General features: G+C 44.8%; 1 protein-coding gene across 3 annotated transcripts in view; it reads right to left on the bottom strand.

The window, feature by feature from the left end:
- Slc44a3 (solute carrier family 44 member 3) overlaps window positions 1–22,324 on the bottom strand; it is a 72,709-nt gene that overhangs the window by 3,969 nt on the left and 46,416 nt on the right. The window contains exons 12-13 of one of the 3 annotated variants that reach the window (XM_055628311.1): window positions 21,130–21,213; window positions 673–810 (exon numbers count right to left, since the gene is read on the bottom strand). In XM_055628311.1, the coding sequence (XP_055484286.1) occupies window positions 673–810; window positions 21,130–21,213 (222 nt within the window). Of the gene's footprint in view, window positions 1–672; window positions 811–21,129; window positions 21,217–22,324 lie in introns of all 3 variants that reach the window. The other 2 variants (XM_055628310.1, XM_055628313.1) reach the window with 2 other exon arrangements.

Here is a 22,324-nt window from a genome sequence, read left to right on the forward strand (position 1 = left end):
AGACAGTTTTAAAAGATAGTCAAGTGACATTAGAAAAACAATTGGCTCTGTTCAGATTGCTCACTTCCTTCCTTCCTTCCTTCCTTCCTTCCTTCCTTCCTTCCTTCCTTCCTTCCTTCCTTCCTTCCTTCCTTTTTTCTTTCCTTTTTGAGACAGGACTCACTATGTGGCCCTGGCTACCCTGGAACTCATTATGTAGACCATGCTGGCCTCAGAGATCCACCTGCCTCTGCCTCCCGAGTGCTGGGATTAAAGGCCTGTACCACCACAAGTGGCTTTCAGACTTCATTTTATAGACTTACTGCCCTTAAATAATGAACAAATTAATGAAATCAATGCTACTTCTGTGCTTCAGGACCAAAAATTAATCCACATAGCTTGCTCACTTCTAAGGTTACTAGAACATTTTGGACAAACAAAATCAGGGACCAAAATGGAATTCGTCAGAGGCAAGGAAGATGGATTTAAGATTAAAATAGCAACTCTACCTGTTCTGGGACCCTAGAAACATGAAACCTTAGTTTCATCTGCAAAACAGAAAGCCTCCCAGTTTGGGGGAATAAATGAGGTAATGAAGCAAGGCAGCTAATCCAGACGAACAAAACACAGCCTCAATAGTATCTAATTTGTAGACTTCCAGCTTCTGGTATCTATTTAGTCAAGACAGCTTACCTTTCCCAGGAAAATGATGAAGTTTCCAAAGCAGTTAACAGACATGAGATGACTTGAATTCTTAGATATGATTTTGTGTGCATCTTCTGCTGATGTACAAAAATCAGTCCCATTAATGGCAGCTGCAGTGTATGCATTCTAGAACAAAACGCAGCAGGTAGGAATACGATGGCTCCAATCACTGTAAGTATCATTTTAAGATGACAGAATGACAACACAGAATATGTGGCTGTAAACCTAGTGTCTTCACCCAAAACAAACACGTTCAAAGTCTCTTTCAGTTTCTGATCATATTCAGATATATTTTCAAACTCTTTGGTAAATGGGAAAGTATTTCTCATCAATATGGCAGGTTAAATGTCCCACCGCAAACATGGAAACAATGAGTAAGCATGAGTTATTTTTTAATACACAGCAGAGTTCAAGGACAGGAAAGGGAGGGACTCAAAAGCTAAACCCAAGGCTGCAGGTGGTATGGAATTAGGAAGGGTTTCTGGAATCAGGGTCCCTGGGGCCTGAGAGATAGTGTTGGTTGTCACTAGAGAACTGCGTTTCCTGTAGAAACGAAGATTCATAATTCAAAGTCAACCATCCTCTCTGAAAAGTGCTTTAAAAAAATAATGTACTGTGTACCCAAGATAGTTGACGTATTTGGGGTCTGGGCAAGAACAAAACCAAATCATTCCCCCAGGGGATGGTGGAGTTCTGAAACTACCGCTCTGACTGAAGCGGGCTCCTGGAACAGGACAGAGGCAGGAAGATGCATAACAAACAGGACTCTACGCTGAGAGCAGTGGGCAAAGCGGCAGACAGGAAAGAGGCATGCCGAAGGCACTCAGAGATTGAAAGCAGAGTAGGATGGAGTGAAAAAGGAAGAAACAGTGGAAAAACTGAATAGAAATAAAAAAAAAAACCCAAAACATTTTTTAAATTATATATATTTGGCTTTTGCCTTTATGTAAGCATATTATGTTGTTTTGTGGCTTCTAAAATTTTAATTTTTAGTAACTGTCATTTCTATAGGGATGTGTTGATGTATGTGTGGGAAGATACACTTGAACTTAGCCAAGAACTCAAGAAGTGGCCATTTGAAATATTATGCTGTTGTAAATATGTAGTGAATGTCTTAATTTCCTGATTTTAGATACTTTCTTTTTTTTTTTCTTCCCCCACCCCCACACAAGGTTTCTCTGTGTAGCAAAGCCCTGGCTGTCTTGGACTTACTTTGTTGACCAGGCCAGCCTCAAATTCACAGATATCCACCTGCCTCTGCCTCCTGAGTACTGGATTAAAGGCATGTACCACCACGCCTTGCTTTAGATAGTTTTTTAAGACTAAATTTCCAAAAATAAGATTACTAAGTGTGTGTGTATATATGTGCGTTTAGAATGCAGATCTGTTCTCACATAGTGCAGACTGGCCCCAACCTGGACCTTCCTATCCTCTTGCATCTTCCTCTCAAATGCTGAGCTTTTCTGCTTGGGGAATAACCCTCGGTTTATGTGGTGTTTGGAACTGAATTCAGGCCTTCTTGTGTGCTAGGCCAGCACTCTAGCCACTGAATTGTTTCCCTAGCTCAGGCTCCTTCTTTCATAGACTGGAAACCAAGATGAGGGCACTTTCCCAAAGCCCCCTGATGAGCCAGTGAGACAAAGAATCTTTTCTTTAAATTCCAACTGTCTGGATTTTACACTCATCAGTTTTCATTAGGCCAAAACTCAATTTAAGAGCATGGTGGTTACGGGAAGCACAAGGCCTGAAGTCCAACTATCTCTGGGCTCAAATCCCAGCTCTTGCAGTGAGGAGATACTGGGCATGGGCGGGTGACCAGCCTCTCTGAGCTCCTCTTCCTTACCATTGAAGGGGAGGCAGAGCACGTACTGATGGCAGGATTAAAGTCATATTCCTGAGGAGCTCCGCGTCTGGCAATGACAAGTGCATGGAGGCTGGTCACTCTCATCTAGCCGGAGCTCTCCAAGGATGACATCATTTACCACTGAGCACGGATCAGCTCCGTAAGCATCTGGGAGGCATAGGAAAGACCTATGTTGTCTTTATCAGGCTTCTTCAACATCACGGGAATTCAGGGGCCACGTGTCTGAGAGTATATCCAGTGGCCAGTGTGGTCACCATGGGCCTCTCCATCTTTACTTCCTCTCTTTCTTTATTTAGGTTCTAACCCAAGCCCACAGGCCCAGCACATTCCCTTTCTGAACTGACTCCTAGCGGACATCCCAAGTCATATGGAGACGGGTAGGTTGGGGTTTCGTTTTGTTTTTTTGAGGGAGGCTTTTCTCCCTGAAACCCACAGCCTTGCCTCACACCCAATTTAGTGCCATTCCTCATTCATAAGCATCAAAAATAGACTTTGTTCCTCTGCTAAGATGATTAAAGGTTAAATGGTACATTTTCATGCTGTGTCAATTGCACAAGTTTCAAGGAGGCTCATAACCACATATCTTTTCTTTAACATCTCATGGCCCACGGAAAGAGAAGCTTAAAACCACGCTGACAGGGAAATTACATATTCCTTCCCGAAGTGACAGCAGTGCTAGCATTTTAGCACGAGATTCAACCCCCAGTGCCACATCTAGACCTAGATTAATGACTGGATGAATGAGTTGGGGAGGGCAGCATCACCCTAGACTCAGGGTACAGACTAAGCATTCTGCTGTTTCAGCGTTAGTGGTCCCACACTTAAGCTGAGTAGAAGGGGCTTCCTTGGCAGGCATCTGGAGGACGGGAGGACGGACCGCACTAGACTGTTCACAGTGCGCATGCGTCTGAGCTGACAGCTTCCGATCCATGCGCTAAGGCGGCCAAGGAGCCTGAGGGTCACTTGTGAAGACGACTACGAAGCCAACATTTTGTGTAGCTCATGAAAATGATTAGGGGAGGCACCCCTTTCCCCTGTGGCTAACCTTTCGGCAAGGAAAAGAGTGGGTAATGGTTAAACCGCTCTAAGTTGATGACCACATGAAATTCACGGGGTGAATTTGAAATAGGGTCTCATGCCTCTGTTCTCAAACTTACTCTATATCTAGGGTGACTTTGCACTTATGATCTCCTGCTTCTACCCCCCCCCCCAAGTGCTGGGATTTTCTGTGCTAGCACTTTCTGTACAAGCAGGTACTCTACAAACCAGCCTACATCTCTAGCCTGGGTCAAAGGGTTTAAGATTTGACTTTCTATGATGTACCTTAGAAAAAGAGAGAGAGAGAGAGAAGCAGGTGAAATGAGGGCAGGATTTGAAGATCAGAGGGAGAATTTGCTGCCTGAGGACCACAGCACCCAAGTTTATTCTAAGTTTTCTGAGTCACTTAAGAACTAACAAAGGCTATATATAAGACAGTGGTTCTCAACCTGTGGGGAACGGTGTGTGTATGTGTGTGCATCAAACTACCTTCCACAGGGGCTGCATATCAGATACCCTGAATATTAGATGCTTACATTACAATTCACAACAAGCAAAATGACAGTTATAAAGTAGCAACAAGAATAATTTTAGGGTTGAAGGGTCACCACGACATGAGGAAGTGTACTAAAGGGTCACAGCATCAGGAAGGTTGGGAACCGCCGCCTAAGAGAAATAAGCCAGGGATTCTGGCTGAAAACCATCATAGCTCCGCAAGACCTTCCCACACAAGCCATCATGCCCACAGGGCCCTGCGACACTCCGGGTCACTGTGGTGTGACCACACATGCCTGAGCGCGCTGGCTCAGGCCTAGTGACAAACCAGAATCTGGCCCACAGTCAAGACTTTCTCCCCAGGGCACAGATGCCAGGACCAGGATGCTCTGCGTCTGAGCACCACCACCCGAGCAGATGTCTCGTGGTGTGTCCCCAAACAGCCTGGTGCAAACCTGAAGGGAGCTTCCTAGCTCCTATGTGTGGCCTTTAAACAGTTTCTTCTCCAGGCAGGTGTGCAGCTTGTATGCGGCAGCACATACCGACACAAATGTCCATTCAGTACATAGTATTGTGCCATGTTGCAGGCACTCTTCCTGACTCATTTCATCCTCCTAGCCTCAGGACAGTAAGGCAGCTGGGATCACCCAAGCCCAACGGGGCTAGATGGCATGCCAAGACATACACTCGAGGCAGGTGTTACACGGAGAGGACCTTTGCTCACCCAGGCCCATCTGCAGGAAAGCATTTACACTGAGGTGTGCTTTGTGCATTTCCTTCAGGAAAGCAGTGTGGCGTTCTTGGGAGGTCTTCCTTTAAGACGTGGCAGGACAATTTTGTAGAAGGAGGCTGCATTCTAAAACCAGTTAACTCCTAAAGCCTGCAGAGTAACCTCTGCCAGATCTTGCCTCTTCTCTTTTGGGCTTTGTTAAAAAAAAAAAAAAAAAAAAAAAAAAAAAAAGACACCTGCTGGCTTTAAAGTTTTGCATTAAGGACTATAAAGTTTGTCTGAAGAGATGGCTCAGTGGTTAAGAGCACTGGCTGCTCTTACAGAGGAGTGGAGTTTGGTTCCTGGCACACACCTGGTGTGTCTGGGAACTCCAGCTCTAATGCTAACCTGATGCTCTCTTCTGGCTTCGGCAGGCGTCAGCCGTGCGTGTGGTGCACAGACTTATATGCAGGAAAACATTCAGACACAGAAGCAGAGCGTGCTCACACACTTCTGCAATTCCAGGGCAGGAGAGATCGGCACAGACAGGAAGGTCACTGGGGCTTGCTGGCCACCAGACAGTTCCAGATTCAGGAAATGGCCCTGTCCTGTGGAACATGGTGGAGAGTGGAAAAGCAGGACACTGAATGTCCTTCTCAGGACCTCATGAAGATATCTGTGTGCGTGCACACACACACCACACAGTACTTTTTTCCCTTCCTAGTGGACCAGGCACTCTCTTCTGATCACATTACTTTACTCAGTAAAACGATCAGCGCAGGCCCTATTCCCCTTTAATAAACATTCTAACCATTGGGGTATTAGGTAACAGAAAAGGCTAGATTAATTCTTTATTTAGAAAAACTTCTCCAAGAATATTAACACATAGAAAGGGAATCCTTAAATCAAAACTGAAGCTTGCACAGCCTGGCCTTTAGTCCCCTGTCCCCCGAGAGCACCCATCTCCCCCCTCCCAAACTAAACCGGCTGCTTCTTTTTGATGGCAGAGCTGCTGTTGACTCTTCAAAAAAAGTAAACAGAATTTTCCCCCATAGAGAAGGGAAAGGATTCGCCCCGAAGCCCTGCCCTGAATAGCTGGCTTTATTTCTGGAATGGCTTTTCTAACCGAGTTCTCATTTTATTCACTCAAAATAAAGCGAGTACTCCTAAAACAAACTTGAGTAGCACACGGCACTGCTTTCCCTAAGAACTCAGAGAAGCGCGAGGGTAGCCGAGTCCACAGCCATTCAGACGGCTGTCTGAGGCTCCTAGGAAAACTTGTAGGAACTAGCCCAAGCCAGTTTCATCTCTGATTTTTATCACAAACACATGGGGAGGAAGTCACGGCACCCGACAAACACACCCGGACCTTCCAGGGCCTGACATTTACCGGCCTCTTCGAGAATTCACTGTTTACCAGGCTGCAAACCACCACCAGAGAGACCGAGTGGGGAAGCCTGCCAGCCCAGTCCCCTGCAGGGGTCCTGGCAGAAGGGAGGAGCTTGAGGGTGGGGGTGGGGAGCGGTGGCTGAGAAAACTGCCAAAAGAGCCAGAAGCAGGGAAATACAGTCCTGTTTGCTTTTCTGAAACGTATTTGCTGTTAGTCTTAATTTTAGAATGGTCTTATTATATCCAAGCTCATCGTTTGAAAAAAAAAATAATTAAGCAACATAGAAAAAAAAGGAGACCACGGATTACTCCCAAGTAGCCCCTCTGAAGGACCTCTCGTTTTCCTCCCAACGTTCCTTGGCAAGTATGCACAGCTGAAAGGACAGACAGGCCATCCCAAAGGCAATAGAACTGTATTGTACAAAGTTTTTCAGTGAAAGTACAAATGCTAAGTTGGTGTCAAGTAAAGAAAGTGACATTCAACCCGCACTTGAAGGAATGTTTGAATTTCTCACAAATACTTTCACACACAAGAAATTGCTTTTTAAAATCCCCTTCCTATTAATTTTAACTTATTTAAATTTTACTTATTATTATTTGTGTGTGTGTGTGAGTGTGTGTGTGTTCAAGTCCTATGGCACAACCAAGGACAACACATTGGAGTCAGTTCTCTCTTTTCACTGTGGCTTCTGGGAATGGAACTCAGGTTGCCAGGCTTATGAAGCAAGCATAAGTTTTACCCACTAAGCCATCTCACTGGACTTAAAACCCTTTTTAAAAAGAGTCATGAAAAACTTAAAAGGACAGCTCAGCTGGTCAAGTGCTTGTCCTGGAGGCATGGAAACCTAAGTCAGATCCATAGAACCCATGTTAAAAATCAAAACAAACAAAATGTGCCAGACCCAGCACTTCATGCCTTTAATACCAGCACTCTAGAGGCAGAGGTAGGCAGATCTCTGAGTTCAAAGCCAGCTTGGTTTACATTGTGAGTTCAGGGCCAGCCACGGCTATATAGTGTGACCCAGTCTCAAAACAAGCAAACGGGCTGGAGAGGAGGTGGCTCAGTGCTTAAAAAGCATTTGCTGCTCTTCCAGAGGATTTGGGTTCAAGTCTGAGCTCCCACATGGCAGTTCACAACTGTCTGTAATTCCAGTTCCCGAGGACCTGACACCTTCAGACAGACAGACATGCAGGCAAAATACCAATGTACATAAGATAAGAATAAATAAATAAATCATTAAAAAAAAAACCAAACAAACAAGCAGACAATCGAAAAACGTGATGCCCCATGCTTTGTAGTCACAGCATTGAGAAGGCAGAGACAGGACCATCCCTGTGGCCACCCTGTAGCCAACTCAGTGAGTTCCAGGCCAGTGACCCTGTCTCAAACAAAGAAGGACAGAATCCTTGAGCATAATCCAGGAGCAGACAGCCAGTGTTCAGTGTAGCATACTCATCTTTCAGATCCAGAACAAGCCCAACCAGACAAGCTCATCTTGCTGCAACTTGACCCTTGGCTGATCTAGGGAGGCTGTGTGCCCTGCAATGCACCTGTGTGACTCTGAGTGACGCCAGGCAGGGCCAGGAATCAGAACTGTGTAGACTGCTACCTTCACCCAGCATCCTCCCCTGTACGGAATGGTGGCGACCATCAGTCTCATTTGACCTGTACGTAGTCAGTAGAGGAAGTGAGTGAGTCAGAAAGGAGGTCTGCTCTTTTGCAAGGACAAATTAAACTGTGGGTGTGTGGAATGGGGAGTGCAGGGTATGGAAAGGCTGGCACAGATGCTGACTTCGGGCTATTTTAGAAACACTGAAGAGGTGGGCTTGCCCCCGGTTCATGGAGCCATGTTCTCCTCCTCCTCCTCCTCCTCCCCCTCATCGCTGACAAGGCAATGATACTGTGGTTTGTGGGTATCATACAGATGACCACATAGTACTGCTGTCATTGTCATCCTGGTGAAGCTCCTCAGCTTCTGGGCCTCAGTTTCCTCATTCGTACAGCGTGACTGACAGCTAGCTGCCTGATATTCAGAGTCCTTAAGAAGGTAAAACTAGATGATGTGTGCAAAATGATTAGCCCTGATGTAAATATAGTACTCATGCATGAAACTCTCATATATATCATATATATTTATACACCCCCCCACACACACACAGTTTCCTGGGACCTGTCATACTATACAACCTCCACAAACACCAGGGTATCCACAGGTGTTAGATGGTTGGTCCTTTATTTAACATGAGGCACCTCCAATTTAGAACTGAGAATTGAGGAAATGGTGCCAGTGAGATGAGGATAAACGTGGGAATGGGTGTGTGTTCCCAGAGGCCATATGTGTAAGGAGAAATAGTTTTAAGTCGGGTTCTACCCATCCAGGAACACACTGTGGATTGACAAGAGGCTTACAAGGTAGCTTCTGACCTGCTAGGTTTCAGGACAAGGGCCACCAGATAGAATCCTGGTTCTGCTCTGCACCATGGTTTGGCTAGCCTTGCAGGAAAAACTCTTAGAAGAAAGACGGGTGTACAGAATGAGTGTACTAACCAGGGCTCATAGGGGATCACAGAGAATGAACTCACAATCAGGGAGCCTGTAGGGGTCTAAGCTAGGTCCTCTGCATATATGTTACGGTTGTCCAGCTTGGCGTTCTTGTGGGACTCCTGATACTGGCAGTAGGAATTGTCTCAGACAATCCCTAGGGATTGCTCGCTCTTGGGACCCTTTCCTTCCTACTGGTTTGCCTTGTTCAGCCTTGATATAAGGGTATGTGCCTAGTCTTATTGTAATAAATGATGCTGTGTTTAGTTGGTATCGCTGGGAGTCTTGCTCTTTTCTGGAAACAGGAGGAGTAGATCTAGGGAAAAGGGAAGGTAGGTGGTAAGAGACTGGGAAAGGTGGAGGGAGGGGGAAGAGTTGGGATGTAATATATGAGAAGAATTTTTTAAAAGATGGATTTGCTAGAGCTATACAATAGCATAAATCACCCCTTCTTTTATTGTAATAAAACATATGACATTAAATTTATCATCTTGCTCAGTTTTTAGTTATCGGGTTAGTAGCATATATAATGGTTGTGCATGAATCTCTAGAACAATTCATTTTACATTACAGACAGAATCCATAAAACATGGATTCTTCCAGTCCTGGGTAACCACTTCTCTGCCTTCTGAGTCTGTGAATTTTAACTTCTTTAGATATTGCATATAGTGGTGTGATTATTTGGATATCGGATGCCTCCCAACCCCAACCCCAAAGACTAGATGGCTTGGTCTATAGCTGGTGACGCTTTGCCACGGGGACCTAACCTTATCAGTAGATTATGCCATAGATGTGGTCCATAGTTAACGTTCTGCTAGAAGGTGGAGGTGTGTCTTTGAAGACACTTATTCCAGGCACTTCTCTATTTTTTTTCTGCCTTCTGTCCACCATAAAGTGAGCACCCATGATGATCTGCCTCACTATGCTTGAACCCAGAAGGAATAGAGACATGTTGGCATGGAACGAAAGCCCTGAAACCATGAGCCAAAATAAAACCTTCCTCCTTTAAGTTATTTCTCTCTGGTTATTTTTTTCACAGTGATGAAAAACAAACTGACTAACATAAATGAAATGACGTGACATTTGTTCTTTGGAAATGCATTATTTAACTCAGTATAATCTTTTCAAAATTTACCTTTGCTGTAGCACATGACAGCTTTATTTAAAAAAAAAATCTTTTAAAGGCTTTGTGATATTCCACTGTATGTTTCTAACCATTCCCTAACCAACCTCATGGACATGTGGTGACATCTCATGGTTTTGATTTAAATTTCCCTAGTGATTTGTGATGTTGGGTATATTTTCACGTGTTTATTGGCCATTTGTGTAGGTTATTTGGACATGTCTTTTCAAATCCTTCACCCATTTAAAAAAATAAGTTATTTGGTTGATCTGAAGTTCTTTATACATTGGTAATCTTACTCCCTTATCACATGTAACTTGTGGTATTTTTTTTTGCCCAATCCCAAAACAAGCCTTTTACTCTGTGAATTACCATGGATCATTGTTTTCTAGGGTGTGTAGTTCTTGACCTTAAGGCAGACTCTTTTGTTTTATTTCTTATATTTTTGGCCTGTCATTTTGTGTTATATATGAACAATTGATGCCAAATCCTATGCCTTCCATATCCTGTGTTTTCTTCCAGGGGTTTTATTATTTTTTAGATTTTAATCTACTTTAATTTAATGTACATGGGTGTTTGGCTTGCATGTAAGAATCCTACATGTTTGTACTCCTCAAAAATGACAGAAGAGGATTTAGATCTGGAGTTGCAGGTGGTTATTATCTGCCATGAAGGTTCTAGGAATCAAATCCAGGTCCCCTGGAAGAGCAGCCAGTGCTCTTCACCACTGAGCTATCTCCCCAGCCCATGGATTTTTAGTTTGGGGTCTTATTGTCAGGTTCAATTCATTATGAGTTGGTTTTTGAATGGCACACAGTGAGTCTTCTGAATGTGGATCCCCAGCTTTTGTTGGGAAGACTGTCTTCTCTCTATGTTGTAATTTGGTGTCTAGCTATATATGAGACAGTTTATTTCTAGCCTCTTTATTCTGTTGCAAAAGTCTACATATCTATCTAACATGTACTTTTTTGTTTATGCTAGTATGTTGTCATCTTATGATGGCTTCTTATATGACATGTTTTCTTTCTGAGCCCCTATCATCTGGCTACTGGTCATCTCATTTCAACCTTCCCTTTCCACTGGTACATCTACTCTGAAAGCTATTCTTCTGACATTTAGTCTCAGATAATGGCAGCTCTTTGGGGTACTTTTTTTTTTTTTCTTTCTTAACAAACTCCAAGCCACTCTTTACAAATGAAAGAACTATATGAAGGCAGCATGGACCTAGGGCTGGTATTGAAACCGTATCAGTCTCATGATCATATTTTGGGCCATAGACATGTCTGGGAGGTCTGCTTTGGTCAGGCTCCCAGATACAGACTAGAATAGGGCTACTTAATGAGATCAGCCACCTCTTGTTCCTTGGGCCTCCCCACCTTCCTCTGTTTTCCCTTTTATGGTGAGAAGCGTGGTGTGGCACACCCCAAGAGAACCCTTCTCCACTCTCACACTGGGATGCATCCTGATGAAGTCATTTAGTGCAGCTGTCTCATTCCTCAGATAAAGCAATCTCACTAATGCTCTCTTTACCCCACCCCTATGCCAACTGAAGCATTCTGTAAAAGGCAAAAGGAGTGGGAAGATAAAACCACAACTGCTGTCAAAGACTGGATCCAACTGCCAAAGCGTTTAGAAACTTCCTCGCCCCACCTACTTAAGAAATCTAGTGAAACTAAATTTATCCCTCACATACTTCTCAGAGAGAACTGAGTTTCCCAGTGTCTAGAGCAGAGGTTGTCGACCTGTGTGTGGCAACTCCTAAGTGTGTGTGGGGTTAAATGGCCCTGGGGTGGGGGGGGGCGGCACCCAGGACCATGGAAAACACAGGTATTTACATTACCGTTCATAACAGTAGCAAAATTACAGTCATGACGTGTCAACAAAAATGATTTTATGGTTGGGTATCACCATAACATGAACTGTATTAAAGGATCACCGCATTAGGAAGTTTGAGAACGACCGCTCTATTGAGATGGGTCTCTGAGCAGATGATCCTCTGCCAAGCGCATGGGTGTTACCTGCTGTCTTTCCTGCGCATTTATTTCTTCCTTTAATTCTCCCAAGGTGCTAAACTGCTTTTATTAGCTTCTCCCCTCCTTCCATCTTTTAGCCTTTCCCTGCAATGGAGAAAAAGTCAAGGGAAGAGCTTCTCAATGTGACATGAATGTCTTGGAGCAGCAGGTGTATGGTCAGGTCTTATTCCACCTATAGGAGGAAAAAGCCCACTGGGCTGCAGAGACAAGGGAGCAGAGGTTGGTGGGTTCTGACAGCAGTTTATGTCTCTTTTATTTTAGTGGAACAAGTAAAGCTAAGAGCCTTCTGTGACCACCTCTATGGCCTTAGTCTGCCTAGGAAAGAGGAAGTTGTGGAGATATGTTCTTTTAGATGACTCAGACAAATTAGGTAACCTACCTAATTTGGGCACATAGGACCATATGTCTTGGCTTTGTAAAAGAATCCCATTTCCTGGAGAGGGCCCAAGGAACCACTAAGACAAGAAGATGGTTTTCCCAACAGCGACCTGTGCCAAATGATGCCTGGAAACACCTGAAACCTTGCATAACAGTCTAAGGATAGCAATTCACTTTTCTGCCTGTCCAATGGAATGGGACCTCCAAGTCGGACACTGGACCATGAGACATGATACGGTGATCCTCACACATCCGAGTTTTTGGTCTTTGATTTGTAATCATGTGAAAATCGCTCAAAGATGAAGGTCAGGTGGTGGGAGCCTCATGGGATTCCAGCACGGATTAGTGGCTGCCAAATCAAGACTTTCTAATTCCTTAACCACCATGACTCACACCGCCTCTCATTTGCTTTTCTTCTGAGTGCATTCTCTATCCTCTGGCAAACCATTTCCTTCTCAGTGTCTAGGACAGAGATAACCGAGGAAGGACAGCCGGAGAATGAACCCAGACCTTCAAAGGCAGGAAATGGAGCAATTGGTATGAACTTCGGGGGAGTCTCAAGGAGGCTTAGTTTTTTGTTTTTTTTATTCCAGAAGAAGGCCCAAAGAGAGATAGAATGAAGAAGCCTGCTCCCTATCACAGGAAGATTAGATTTGTGGCAGGAGCTACTTAATTGTTAATTCCATTTCCCTACGCTAAACAAATTTGGGAAACATCAACAATAGTCTATAACCTTTACATTTCTTTATTCTTTAGGATCTAGGGTAGTGTTGGATTGTCAGACACCCTTCTTGAATTCCAAATACCCTTCTTCATCCCTACTGAGGAACCCAGAGGATGGTATTTGTTCAAATGCAATCGGGGCACCTACCACAGACACAAAGTTGCTGAGGGAAAGAATGGAGGAGAAGATCTACATTTATGGTTGTTAGAGCCTCCACATTCAAACACTGTCACAGCATGTCCTTGTTCACGAGGAAACTGAGTTTTGCTGACTTCAGTGGCAGTTTTCATAGATCAAATTTAAAGATCCAAGTGGTCCCTCTGCTATTTCCAGCATCTCTAAGGCATGTTTTTATGGGAAGGTAAAAGCATAAGTTGGTGGCTTTGTGTTTTATATGAAGCTCAGAACTGTGAAAGGATATCTCACAATTAAGAAATGACAGCCCCTTGGATAGGGTGATTTTTTTTTTCTTTTTAGACTTATGTTTCTGGAAACAGTCTTAGTTACCCTTGCTAAGTCATGTCACCTATGTTCCTGATGAAAAAATGGCAGTGACAGGAAATGAAGGCTTGGTGCAGAAGAGGCTGGGTCAGGCAAGTCTGTCTCCTAGAACTGATGGACTGGTGGACCTATTTTCTCAGCCTCCAGCCAAAGTCATACTCTGTGTCCTAATCTCAGGTTTGGATGTAAGTGTGGAAGCCTGGAGTTGGGGGAAAACATCAGTCTGCTTTGGATTGTGAGAACAAAAAGAAGTTCTCTGGGAAACTCTGCTCTCCTAGCGAGTGATGAACGCAGTAGTGGGGGGTTGAGGAAGAGAAAAGTATCTGTAGATGTAGCACCGTCCCCTCTATAAGTACCCACCAACTGAAAGGATTTTATGAATAACCTCATGAACTCAGCAGTCTTCCAAGTCTCACAGGATACAACCAGGAGCTCGACACACTCAGTGGTGGGTAGGTGATGGTAATATTAATGTTTTCTGTTTTATCTCTACATGCCAGCCATAGAACTAAGAGCTTTGCAAAACTGCTTCACTTATCTGGCATAACCCTAGGTAACAGACACTTTAACCATCAACTTCTCTGGCACACAAATTTCCAATATTTGGTGAACTGGTAAGCGAAAGTAACTAAATCTTCCCCCTCCCCCTGTGAACAACAAAACCCAGGAGAATCTGAGTGACCCCTACTTCAGGATTTCACTAGTTTTCAAGCCCTTTAGACATCCGGAGATACCTTCCCTTCATTACAGCAAATAACATTTATGGAACACGTAAGGCGGTGGTGGCAGCAGCAGTGGTGACCAGAATCTCCTTTGGGAGAACACGCCTCAGCTCTCCTTGGGGAAGAGGCAGACTTCCAAAGCCTCAAGGGCTGATGGGTGAGGTCGACTGTCGTTAATACAGGTGAAGTGGCCAAAGTACCCAACACATAGCAGGCATCCTTGTCTCTAGGGGCAGCCGGCTTGGGAGGAGGTCAGAGCTATTTATGCTGAATACTGTATTCCCAGCAGAGGAGCCTGCTTGCTCCAGTACCTCTGTGTCACCCCCTTCCCTCCCTGATTTAATCGACCTTAACTCTTTCCCTCAAAGTAGAATCGTAAGTCAGGAAGGGCCTCAGAGTCCTGGCAGCTGCTCCTTGAGTCTTCCCCCAAAGACTGAGGGTGTACCAAGGCCCACTTAGAGAGGAGCCCTAGGGCCTCACCCTCTTAAGCCCTGACACTTGCAACATGCTCACAGCAGGTGTAAGCTGGGCCTGGGACAGGCACACAAAGAAAGCACTGCTTCCCCAGCAGCAATCCTGAGCCCCGCATGGGGAAGCACAGGGATTCAGCTGTGTGTTTTCTTCCAGACAGTCTGGGGCCTCTGGTGAAGAGGAGCCTTAATTTCTTTCTATCTAAAGCAGGGGAACTAGCATTTGCCATGGGACAGCTGAGGGTGGGGATTATCACCGTCTATATACGAGCCTCCCTGCAAACTGTCAATATGGTCACACGTGTGCATTTCCCTCTAGAATGCACACACAGGAGGCACCTCCCTAGAGCTCTCCCAACAGCTGGCTGCCCAGGGATAACTCTGAGCCAGCTGGCACGGGAAGCAGGAGGCAGAGCCACCTCTGCCATAGGGAGAAAGGCTGCCTAGATGGTCTACATGACCAGGGTCACTGTTAGGGTCACACTGGTGACTAAAGGAACTTTCTCTTAGGTCTCTCTCTGCCCATCATTCGCAGAATCTGGCTAGAGAAATTTCCCACGGTTCACTGCATCTGCCCTCTGAGGTGCAGGTGGTACTCTGGGGAAGGAAAGGAGTGTCAGGGGAGGTCTGCCCCTGGCTTGTGATGAACCAAAAGCTGACATGGAAAAGCCACGGAGCGCTGCTGCTATTCATAGATGAAGAGAAAGACAGGCATTTAGGCAGAGCTAACTTAAAGGACCTGGGGATAGAAGGCTTGAGATTTTCCCAAGTCAAGTTGACTATAAAGTCAACAGGCCAACTTTATGGTCACTATGAAAATGACTGGCAGGCAGGGAAGGGGGAGTGGATACGAGGAAGAAGGGAAGATGAGCCCATTTCCCAGGAAGCATCAGGCTCTTCTCTGCACTCAAATGAGTTGGACTGTCTGAACCTTTCTGACGAACATGTTTGTTGCTTAGAAAGGCAGAGCAACATGTGTTTTCACGCAAATGCCAGGAGGCAACTATCTTGCTACTGGCTTTAGCTGGCACCTAGGCAAAGGGCAAAGAGAAGGAGGCTGCATGCATGCATGACAGTCTGCTTCAAGGCGCATCAGTGCACCGTGTCCCCTCCTCAGGGAGACACACCGGTCTTCCTGTGTGGTCACTTACAGGGAAATGAACTGGGAATGGTGGGCGCAATAGTGCTAGCCCACTTCTTAGGCCGCCCACGATGACCAGTGTCTGTCCTGAGTCCCTCCGTCAGTCATATAGGCTGTTTTCCTACATCCCAGCAGCACTCCTGGCAGAAGCCCTCTGAGTAGACCCAGAGAGATGGTTTGGTCCTCAGTATGCTTGAGAGCCACTCTCAGAGATTCCAAATGGCCACCATGTCAATACAGAACACAGGAACACAGCCGGTTCCTAAGCCCAGTTCATAGGCTCGTGACAGAGCGGGGTGACACCCGCATGCCGTTGCTCTGAGCTAGATACGCCAACAAGTGTCAGAAGGCTCCATATGGATGTGGGAGTTACTTAATCCAACTCTTTCAACCCACAGAAATCCCCGAGGTTGAGGGGCCAGCTCGAGTTACACAAAGCAGGACGGGGCAGAGGCCAACAGCTGTGAGACCCCACCAAGGAGCTGACTTCTCTGGGAGACTATCCCAGGAGACGGGTGGTTTTCAAATGGTTTTGGCATCACCCCACAGTTCACTTCCTACACCCATTTCCACTTCTGCTAGATGGAAAAAATTAATGACAACAAATAAAAATAAAAGCTAAGACCTAAGTACTCAACAATGTGTGTCTGTTTACATGAACAGCCATAACCGAACAATAGTTTACTCCATCCCACCTCTCTGCCAGCCTAAGGTCTCAGGCTTAGATAGCTGCCAGGCACCATCTGGATATGTAGAAGTCACAACTAGAGGATATGAAGTCTAAGGAAACAAATCAACACACTTATTATGGCTCATCAAACAACACATTTTAATAACCATGAGACCTACTTTACTGATTGATTTAAAAGTCTTTCCTTGTATGAAAGAATAAAAATTTATGCAATTTTGGAATTCTCTAAAATTTGAAAAAAAAAAAAATTCTAGCATGTTTTCAAATCAGTGCAGAAGCGTCTTTGAGAGGATTGTGGCCCCGCCAGTGAATTCTGTACTTAAAAAAGGACTGATTTACAGCCACCGTCATAGCTGGGCAGATCCCCTGCGTGGAGGTGGGAAGGCATTTTCGTGAGGAATTGGGTGAAGATAGCAAGAAACACAGGCAGGCTTTCTGGCTGAGTGGTTAGCAGCCTGGTGCCCTGGGAAGATTTCAGCTGGGGCCGCGTTAGGTGTCGATAGGAAGCAGGACTGCTCCAGGTTTCATTGCCATCCAGATTGAGATGGATTAGTCTCCAGATCAGAAGCCTGGACCGCTGACTTGCCTGAGAGAAGGAGGACTCAGGCCACCCAGCAAAGGCCCTGAAACTGCAGGATTCCTAGTAGTGGCTTCTGGTGGCCCACACACTTCTTGTCTTCTCCAAGTCTGCCATTAGCAAGCCCTCCACCCCACCTCATTCTCCCACCCCACCTCACCCCACCAGTAAGCTAGCCTCTCTGGATTGCAAGGCTTCTGGGAACAGCTCCGAGAGTGGTTCTGACTATGTGCCTACAAAAGCCGCATACTGTTTAGGGCTTGGTTGAAGAGGCCAAATGGACTTAGATTGACTCCTAGTTCTGACACTGACTATGAGCCTTCAAGCCTCCATCTCCTGGCATGTAAGTTGGAGATACTACTAGACCATGCCAGGATCAATTGGCAGTTGGGGCCAATAGCCTACAGCCAGCATTGCCACTGTTTTATTAGCTGGTGATATTTACAGGTACTTCAATTACTAAGGCTGTTCTTTTCTGAGCGTCTGCATTTTCTGAATTTCGTACTGTTACATACGTGCCTCATGCATGTAACACTCACTGCTACATACACGTCTCAAATTCCCATGGCCCCCTTCCCATATTATGCCCAGGCTTAAATGGTTGCACACAGCATCAATGAATAAGTGATGTTTTTTCTTTTTTGCAGAAATGGCTGTGTGAGATGACACAATTGCTTTATAGCAAGACACAAGTTTGATGTTTATGAAGTACCGAGAAGTAGATGAGAAGCGATGAGGTTTGGAGTTTCATTCCCCCACTCTGTAAATGAAGTACCGTGCAGCCCGAGGCTGCAAAAGGCATAAATGTGCACAAAAGGCATAAACTGCTACCTGCCCCTGTTCCCGGGTCTTAGTGAAGATGGATGAGGCTTTCAGGAAGTAGTGATGAACCACATCCGCCTCCGAGCTTCAGGGAGATAATCTGAGGGCTGACTGGGACGAAAGCATTTGATCCTCTTCCAGATGCTCTAGCCTCCTTCCCAGCAACCGGAGTAAAGAAACCAGACTTTGACCTTTTTTGTATCTGATTTCCAGGCGTAGAGATGCCCAAACTTCTCCCCTCCCCCGCAATAACCTAGTCCAATGGGAGACTATTTCCCAGTCTAATCTAAATTCATTTCTTCACTTTGAGCTCGATTTCCTTTGTTTATTGCCAGATGAGACTGACAGCTTCGGTGACTACCGTTTTACTGTCATTATGTTTCCCCCTTGTCCCTCCTCCCCGATCTCTTCTCACTCTTGTGCAACTCAGACTAGCCTTGAACTTTCTCTGCAGCCCAGTCTAGCCTTGCATTCCCAATCCTCCTGCCTCCATCTCCCCAGGGCTGGGATTACAAGTATGCACTTCGCCTGGTGCATGCATTGCTGGGAACGAGACATTCATGCTAGGTTAAGTCTTCTACCAGCTCAGCCGCATCTGCACCCCATTCCTCTTGATGGTTTATGATCTCTGTGTCATATTTAAGAACTCCGCTGTCCAAACCCATGGTTACTAAGGGTTTCTCTTCTGGAAGTTTTACAGGATTTGGGTATGTACTCTATTTTGAATTATTATTTTTTTTATTTATGGTGGAATTGCTTCCACACATCTCCCCCTGACCCCTGTCTTCCTTTTTCTTTGTTGATTGGGCAGTATCTGTGTCACGCTTTCCCTGTGTCAGTGTTATTTTCCCCCTCCGTGGCTTTCTGCCTCCCCTGTCCCATGATGGCTAATCTTCACTGTCTACCTTCCTTCTTACATATTTACTTCACTTTCAGGAACTCATTTAGACCAGACCCTCCCAGAGCTATTCTTTTTGTCAACACTCACATCAATCTTTCCTTTCTTTTCCATTCCTCCCCCTTCAACCCTTCTTTCCCAGCTTCCTCCTCCTCCCAGCGTTTCTCATGCCAGATGGCATTGCCCAATCTTGTAGGAGTCACCCTAGCGCAACAAGGCCATGGCAGTCCTCGGAGGCCACGGCTTACAGCACAGACCCGAAGGTCAGAATCCCAGAGAACCGCTCCCGCTTGCGCCACTGGCTCTTCCTCAGGGCTGGAGCTTACACTTATTACCCTGGACGATCACGCCCACTGCATATCTGTTACGAGGACTCATCACCTGCGGAAAGGGAATTGCAGTGTGCTTCATACGCTCACTGCATCTGACCTTGGCAATACTCTCAATTCCCATGAGAAGAGGTCTTGAGCTAATATTAGGAGGTGAAATTCTAAAAGGCAGAGAACGTGTCCCTGGGGATAACAGAGTAGCGTAAACAAAACAAAACAGAAAGGTAGACCCCAAACCCACGTGACGTATGAGTGGCGCTGTCTGCATGGAAGGCAGCACCTGTGGAGTGGAGTGAACAGGCCTAGAGCTCTCCCTACCTCTTTCTTGATGATTTTGCTCCCCTTTTGATATGGTGGGGTCCTAGGTTTCCACAGGGGTAGTTTGATAGCAAGAGTGGAATAGGGAAGAACCCAGAAAGAACCTGTGAAACAGAGGGAGGTGGCAATTCCAGCTTGGATCCTTGGGGAGTCATCTAGCTAATATATTTGTATTAGTAGTCCCGTTTTCAGTCTGTCCAGTCTAACTGTAATTTTTTTTTTAGCTTTGAATTTTTACTTAACTGTATCTTATTATATTCCAATGTACCAATGCATCTCAAAACCTTTATACCATTGGTTGGTGTCCAGACTCATGCACACAGCTCTGAGAAGAAAGACATGACATTTTAGTTCATGAGTGTATCTGCAAGGCGTGGCTTGGCTTGCAATATGCCCCTCCTCTCTGAAAAATGCCACATCGCCTTATTGTGTTTTATATATCGTGGCTTGCGGTATTTAGATCCAAATAAATTCTAAAATGTACACCCAGACTCAGACTTAAAAATAGTGCAGGGTTTAAAAAAAAATGCTACGCTTTCCTTGAATAAGGAAAGGTATTCTAAATGCCACTTATAAGACATCAAACACGGATGGCCCTTTACATCTGGTGAAGCATCTGCTAGGAAGATGGGCTATAATAAGAATGACTTTTCTAAGTGAGATTTCTGTGCACAGTTAAATTACAAAGCAGCCCACTGCCTTACAGAGAACACTGCTTTGACTAAGGGCTATTGAACTTTTATAAACGAGCTACAGAAAAATAGAATATCTATTTAAGTCTCTGACAATCTGAAATATTTTTTAAAAAAGATTTATTTATATATACATATGAACATTTGTATGTACATTTATTTATATATACATATTGCATGTGTGCCTGTATGACAGAAGAGAGCATCAGTTCCCATTAGAGATGGCTGTGAGCCACCATGTGGTTGCTGGGAATTGAACTCAAGACCTCTGGAACAGCAGTCAGAGTACTCTTAACCACTGAACCATCTCTCCAGCCCCAATCTGAAAGATTTTTAAAGAGAATATTTGTAGCTTGAAAGGGGAGGGCTGGTGAAATATAGAAAAATTCAGGAGAAATTTCTATTTCAGAAATTCTTCTGAATTCTATTTCAGAAGAATTAAGGCTCTTGAAGTATTGACATTTGCTCTCAGTTGATGGATATTCATTATATACAAATATGAAAAGGCTTGTGCTCCTTTTTATTTTAGAAAAAAAAAAGAAGAAGAAAGTAATTTCTTCAGAATTTAGAGAGCCATTGTAATAGCCTACAGTTCCAAGGTAAGGGGTCAACAAACCAGAGCCCAAGGGTTGGGGCATGATCAGCCTGATAAACTCCTGCCCTGCCTTCCTCAGGCTGGAGTCAAGAAGGATGTCTACAACATTAAAAAGAGTGGAAAGGAAAAACAAAACAAAACAAAAAAAAAAACTATTTCTTGGCGTGTGAGATCACACACTATTCAGATTCCAGGGCCCACCAATAGCGTTTTATGGAAACACAGCCGTGTGCACTTCTTCACAGTTTGTCTGCGACTACTTTCCCAGATTTGGTGATAGAGTTAAGCAGATTTGACACATGAATGTCACATTGCACAACCCACACTGAAGAATCTGCTGATGTAAGCAATGGACGCCCCCTTCAGACCCCCAGAGAACAGGGAAGGCACATACTTGATTGAGATGGTACAGGTATCTGGTGAGACGCTGGAGCCCACAGTAGCTGCATTTGAATTCACCTCTTGACCACGAACTGCGCTGCTGGGATCAGGTAAGTCCAGGCCACCGACAGAGTGAGGGAGGACAGAGAGAAGGTAAGCAGCTTGTCTCTGATGGGAAGACTGTTTCCATTTGTGGGTCTATATACGTGTGGATGGGGGAACCTGGAAAACTTCTCCCTCATATCCAAGCAACTCAACTAATCGATATCAATGAGGATGAGGTAGCTTTCATCCATGGCCTTAGACATCATGGATGACAGACATATAAGCGTTTACAGGTATTCAACAGCAAAGGAAAAGCCCATCTTCTAGTTCTCTTTCCTCTTCATCTGACTCTAAGTGTGTCAAATGGTATATACAGTTTGTGTAGGTGTGTGCGTGCATGTGTGTGTGTGAGCGTGTATGTTTCATTTTTTAAAGACAGCTTCTCTTATAGCCCAAGCTGGCTATAACTCACTATGTAGCAAGGCTTAGCCTTGAACTCCTGATTCTCCTGCTTCTGACTCCCAAATGTAGGAATTATTGGTATGGCTATAACTATAATGCCTGGATACCTTATCTTATTTTTATTTTGGAGACAAGTCCTGTGCTCTCAATTCTCCTGCCTCAGCCTCTAGAGTACTGAGACAATAGGCACATGCCACTATGCTTTGCACACTTTGGTCTTTGAAGTGAAAGTTTATAAATGTTTTGTCACTGACAAGAAATCCAAACCACATATCATAGATACTAGTCGTGTGTCCACATAAATAATCATGGCTCACGCTGGGGAAATAAATCCTATCATGAAATTTTCAGACTAAGTTTCAAAGAGTCAATCATCTTCTGGAATCTGACTTGAGTATGTAACTTGCGAATGGATTTTCTGGGGCAGGGGTGGCTCACAAAGTTCTACCTACTGCCTGTTAAAAAAAAAAAAAATCCCAGGCTAGAGAGCTGCCCAGGAGGTAAAAGTCTTCACACCAGGCCTGACTCCAATCAATCAATCAATCAATCAATCAATTATACGTGTATATACATACATGCATAAAGTTTTTAAAAATTTAAAAGTGAAAACTGAATAAACTAGCTCAGTGAGGGTTGACTGCCATGTCCCCCTACTGCCCAGAGTTAAAACAAAACAACAACAAAAATCCAAAACAGCTAAC

The sequence above is a fragment of the Psammomys obesus genome, unplaced genomic scaffold (assembly GCF_907164565.1).
Source record: "Psammomys obesus unplaced genomic scaffold, mPsaObe1.curated_primary_1811, whole genome shotgun sequence".
NCBI classification, from domain to species: Eukaryota; Metazoa; Chordata; class Mammalia; order Rodentia; family Muridae; genus Psammomys; species Psammomys obesus.